This window comes from Brassica oleracea, chromosome C7 (genome assembly GCF_000695525.1).
Source record: "Brassica oleracea var. oleracea cultivar TO1000 chromosome C7, BOL, whole genome shotgun sequence".
NCBI lineage: Eukaryota > Viridiplantae > Streptophyta > Magnoliopsida > Brassicales > Brassicaceae > Brassica > Brassica oleracea.
The window spans coordinates 15,032,342-15,038,408 of record NC_027754.1 but is presented as its reverse complement, the minus strand read 5'-3'; the positions used below and the strand labels follow the sequence as shown (position 1 = coordinate 15,038,408).

The following is a 6,067-nucleotide window of genomic DNA, read 5'->3' as shown; positions in this document are numbered from 1 at the left end:
CATTGGTAGTGGAACCTAAGAGGCAATCATATATTTTGGATGATGAAGATGTGTTTGTTTATCTAACATCAGTGGATAGAGAGTAAAGAAGAAGTATTTTTCATGTGGAAGACATCCAAGAATTGCAAATAGTTCAAATAACCAAGCAATTATCAAGAGTTGGAGAAAGCTCTTGTAGTAGGAATTATAGCGAGCGTGAGAGTGGATATGGAGAAGAAGAGAATGTGGGCACTAGTTTGGAACACGACGAACACCCCCAGAAGAAACAGAAGAGGAGTAGGTTGTAAACCTTTTGCTTTCAGTTTTGATGTGAAGTAGGTTGTAAGCCTTTCGCTTTCAGTTTTGATGTAAAGTAGGTTGTAAGCCTTTCGCTGTCAGTTTTGATGTTTTTATCGTATGGAAACACTGTGAGGTGAAATTTGTATTTGTGTGTTGTACAACCAAGTGAAACTGTTTTCCTTTACTGGTATAGCTACGATAAGTAAATTGAGTAATATGATTGTAAATTCTAAACTTGTTAATAAGTCATGGAAGTAATAAGATAAGATGGTGATTTATTATTAAAATTATGATTTAATCAGAATTATAAAAATTTCATTTCATTGCTTGTTAGCAATCATTTAGGAAATACACTGAGGTCTCATATCTTTTTCGTTAATACTCACCTTGTTACATTTTAAAATTTGCTACTGGTAGGAAATCAAGTTTATGTGTACATGATCGTATGAGAAAATAACCAAGGAAACATAATATAATTGGTATAACTATAAAATCAGTCATTCAAGTAGAGTATAACTAATATAAATGGAAATAATTAAAAAGTACAATTTTGATGTTTTCTGTAAAACTAAAAACTTGGTGAAACTTCGACCACAAAAATCCTTGGATAAAATTTTCCGCCCAGCTTTTCGAATTTCGAATTTCCCTCTTCCCAATTTGATAAAACCCCAAAATCGTTTAATCGAAGTATTAAAGACCTTTTTTTTGTTTTCCCCATTCGCTATCTTCTCCTTTCTCTCTCTTCCCTAATTTATCTCTCTCCCATTCGAACTCCCCCCAACCCCGAGAGAGAAATAGTGGAGATGTCCGCTTCATCTTCCACGACCAGTGGTCGGAGACGAGTACGAACTCCGGGAATACCTAGTAAGTGTTGGTGCGGGGTGGGCATCACCGAGCTCATCTCCAAAACCAATCAAAATCCATATCGCTGGTATTATCGGTGTATCTATGCGGCGGTGTCACTAAGGGTACATTCGTTTAGCTTTTGTTATTGAAGGCTTACTCGTTCTTGTTTTAATGGTACGTTTAATCTGTTGTAGCTTGAGAACGACAATCACGTCATCAAATGGGTTGAAGAAGCTTTCACCGATGAGATACAACAGTTGGACAACCAAGTTCGAATGCTAGAAGAAGAAGTTCAATTTCTCAAAGCAACAATAAGGAGTGAAAGTGAACTCAGTGAAGGTCCCAAAATAATGGAGCCCAAGATAAAGATATCAAGAGGTTGTGTTATTCTTGCTGTCGTTTCAGTTCTAGGAATTATGATGTACAAGAAGTAATTCCTAAGAGACTTCCAGCTACTTTCTGTTTTTTCTAAGTTTTTTGCAAGTTTCTCCTAAGTTATGCGAAGTTGGATAACTATGTAGTTTGATCTATCGATAAAGTTTCTATAATTTTTACGATGTTAGACCATTGAGAAAGTGAAAGTAACACAAAGTCTGACTTATTTATACGAAAACGAATTTCAACTTTGTCTAAGCTTTACAAAGTTGGACAATTGATTAAGTGAAAACATAAATTTTTACCAGTTTATACGAGCACAAACTTGTAGTTCATCTAATTTTTTCGAAGTTGGAAAATTGAAAAAGGTAAAACCACGATGTTTCACCAGCATTTGATATAGTTTCACCAACATTTAAACAAAGTTTCACCAAGTTTAAGACAAGTACGAAGATGGAAAACATTGAGAACAACAAGATTTACAAAAGACCTACAGCCCCATATCGCTGAACATAAGTGTCACTGCTTAGTAGCGACTGCCTGAACTCCTCAACCTCCGGCAAACGCGGATTGAACCTGAAGTCAGAAAATCCACCCTCTGTCTCAAGCCATAGATCAAGAGGACCAAAATAACCTGTGTAAATGAGTTTAGTAATCGTTTTACTCAACTATCACTTACTCAAAAATTTTGCAGGGATCACATACTCATAAACTACACTTACTCAAAAATTTCCCGACCCTCCACATCTTAAGGACCACAATCACCTGTCCACGACCCTTTATGTTTTCAAGACCATCCCGGAAGGTATAAGCATGAGCGCCAATTGCCACACATTTTATCTGACTGTCCCTATTCAGATAAATTATAGTATAGATAAATTTTGCAGTATAGATAAATTTTGCTTTGATCATATGTTACTTTCTACTTACATGTTGTCCCTTATGTAAAACACCATCCTTGGACTTGCAGGGTCATCGAAATGGGCTTCCGTGTTGCAGACCACTCCCATTGTATCTACCAGATAAGTGTTACGTTTTCCTTAGTTTCATAAATTTAGACAATCTAAATCAATTAGCTTCACTTACTTATACATACTGTGGTGGAGTTTAAATGCAATGGTAATGATGATTGTAGACGGTGTAGTGTTGTGGCGTTTAAATGCAAGTGTAATTATTATTATAGGAGACTTTTTCATTCGAGACATGCAGTTATTCGCGGAGTCCATCATTATCATTAATTACAAGTTTTTCCCAAACTAAATACTAACATTTACATTTATTATCTCATATACTGCTAATTTATGTCAAAATATAACAAGATACTATCTAAATTTCTATCAAAATATAACAAGATAATATCTAAATTTCGTTAGGTTTTACATAGTTTCAAATATTTATACAATCTAAATTGTTATGTTTTTCTTAGTTTCTTAAATTTAGACAATCTAAATAACTCAGTTTCACTTACTTATACATAGTTATAAATCTTAATAAATTAAAGTTATACAAATTTCGAAATTCCAAATATGCGACTGTTGCAGTCAGAAGGCGTGTGAGAGAAGTCTTGCTTTCTCGGGGAGTCAATCAAATCACCCTTAAATGGACACGCCGATGCTTGAATAATTAATTACAGGTTTTTTCCCAAACTATATACTAACATTTACATTTATTATCTCCTATACTGCTTGTTTCTGTCATTAAATGTATCCACTAAGTATAATATGTTTTGGATATTGATCATTTCTATCAAAATATAACAAGACACTATCTAAATTTCGTTAAGTTTTACATAGTTTCAAATATATATACGATCTAAATTGTTACGTTTTTCTTAGTTTCGTAAATTTAGACAATCTAAATAACTCAGTTTCACTTACTTATACATAGTTATAAATCTTAATAAATTAAAGCTATACAAAGTTCCAGTTCCAATTCCAAGAGATGCGACTGTAGGAGAGAGAAGTCGTGTCTTCTGAACTCGTGTCTTGTCGCGCCGTCTCCCCTTAAATGGAAGAGTTACAACTTGTAGAATAGTTGGGGTAATGAATCGAGAATTAAATAACATGAAATAAAGTTACAAAATATTAGCATTTTCATTTATTAAATAACATGAAATAAAGTTACAAAATATCTCATTTTCTTAATGTTTTACATAGTTTCATATATTGAGACAATCTAAAATTTTAAAATTATGCTTAGTTTCATGAATTTAGATAATCTAAATCAATTACTTTCACTTACTTATACACACTTATATATCTTTATCAATTAGAGTTTTTCAAAGTTTCAAATCCAACCCATGCGCACTGAGAAGTCCTGTCTTCTGAACTCGTATCTTCTCGAGGCGCCTATCAAATCACCCTTAAGTGGGGTAATAAATACTCAGTTTATACTTTTCTCTACACGTCAGTTGAACTTCCATACTACGTGTATTACGGTTAGAGGATCATCCCCATTATAAAAGGGTTTATCACCTTCTCCAAATAAGTAAAACAAAAATCTCTCCATTTACTTGATTAAACAAATATCTCTCCATGTCGAACAGTAACTTGGCTTCTCTCCCTCCTTCCATGCTTCATAAAATTCTCTCAAAGGTAGCAACAAGCCATCTTCGGGACTTCGGTAGTGCAAGAATTGCTTTCTCCGAGTTCAATCAAATTGGCAGAGAAGAATACTTCTACCGATCTGCAGATCTCTTTAATTTGAATGACTGGATTGATGAGGCTAATGTTTTAAGGACATTCAGAATTAGGTGCTACCAAGCCGGTAATCTATAGGCCATCTACAAGCGAGGTATGTATGAGTTCTTCGTCCTCCATTTACTTGATGAAGGAAGGGAAAAAATCCGTCTTGCTGGTGAGAGAGGATTGTTGTGGGCCAAGTATGTAGATGGAATGTTGAACTTAGCGTTTAGTGTTGATGCTAGAGGATTTGTTCACAACTATCCTAGCTTTAGTCGTGAATTTGTTGATCGGATGAATTACATGATCACGACTTCGTTATCCTCAGGCCATTGGGGTTACGAAAAACCTAAGGTGTTTATGTCTCTACTGGAAAGAATAAATCCCAACGTCTCACATGATTATTGGTGCTCCGCAGTAATAGAACTGGTGTTTGTAGTCTCCTTAGATGGATCTAGAACACGGTGGACATGCAATCGTTGTTTCTGACAATGTGCAGCTTGGGACTTCTGCAATGATATTCACTTGACCGCTGGCCACTGGCCAATTGAAGATTAGTTGTGTGTTTATGAGTTATGACATGTGCTTTTTATCTATTTTTACTAGGTTTATGTAAAATACATTTCATATAATATAATGTCTCTAGTTTTTCTCTATAAAGTAATCTTTATTTATTATTAACAACACTGTCTCCGTAAAAGAGCATAATGCAAATGTAAAAGATACAATCAAAACTAGTTGAACTTTGCAAATCAAAAAGTGCGACTTAGTTCAATTTAGAATAACTTTGTAATTGATACAGTTTATATTAGTCGCAGTCTTATACGCTGTACAGTTACACCAAGATTTACAATTACACTAACTCGTACAAAGTTGTTGAAAGTTATGAAGAAAGAGATCTGAATTTTATGGATCGGGTCTGGATGGTCCGCGAAATGGTCATGGTTGGGTTGTAAATACGCGAAATTCTGTTGGTTTGGTGGTCTTTTAATAATTTTTAGGATTTAATTAAAGATTTATCTATTTTTTAATCCGGGCAGCTTCGAGCAGGAGTATCTGAGAATTTTTTTTTCCGAGCAGGAATACTGGAGCAATTGATTCTAATCTCTTATAGTTCATCACTCCGCGCAGGGCACGGGTTACCACCAGTGTAGTTATTAAAACTGAAAAATAAGAGGAAGATATATGTATATTGTATAGTGTATTTAGCACATGCAAGAAAAATAAAAGGAAAATGAGTGGAATCTATCTTTAGCTGGTAAAAATTTGGAATTTATGCATTGATTCTACTATAAAACATTTTTGGAAATAAAAGTACATGTATTTCAAGAATTATCAGTATATATAAAATTAAAACGCATAGTTAAGAACTAATGAATAAAATGAAAAATTTAAAATTATCTTACAAAAATGATTTTTATTTATGAATAAAAAATAGTGAATTACTTTCTTTGGTTAAAGAATACAGATTTTTTAAATTAATTTGAAGAGTATAAAAAGGGTTCCTCCAAAATACTTTTACATAATTTTTTTAAAAAGAAACTAGAATGAAATTGTTAATTTTTGTAATGATCAAAATGCAAAAAAAAAAAAAAAAAAAAAAAAAAAAAAAGAGAAAGATTGCTGACAAGTTACAAAATGGCATTAGTTGTTGGAGTGAACAAAAAAAAAAAAAAGCATTAGTTGTTGGAAAGCTTAGGACCATGGTGTTTATAAGTACCACGTGGCGTGATGGCACTGCATCACCGGCGGATATCCAGGCTTTTGAACTTTTTCATTTTGTGTCTAGAATTGGTTTCATAGTAGTTTCTCAATTTTTGTTTATCATCTAGTATAAAAATAACTTTATTTTCTATAACTAATGAACGGTTGCTAATAACAAAGAA

General features: G+C 33.4%; 1 protein-coding gene across 1 annotated transcript; it reads left to right on the top strand.

The window, feature by feature from the left end:
* The first annotated feature begins 1,082 nt into the window (after window positions 1-1,082).
* On the top strand, window positions 1,083-1,559 carry LOC106302667 (uncharacterized protein At4g04775-like). The gene is made up of 2 exons (XM_013739128.1): window positions 1,083-1,247; window positions 1,320-1,559. Exons 1-2 carry the CDS (start codon window positions 1,083-1,085, stop codon window positions 1,557-1,559), a joined length of 405 nt encoding a protein of 134 aa, XP_013594582.1.
* Window positions 1,560-6,067: the final 4,508 nt, after the last annotated feature.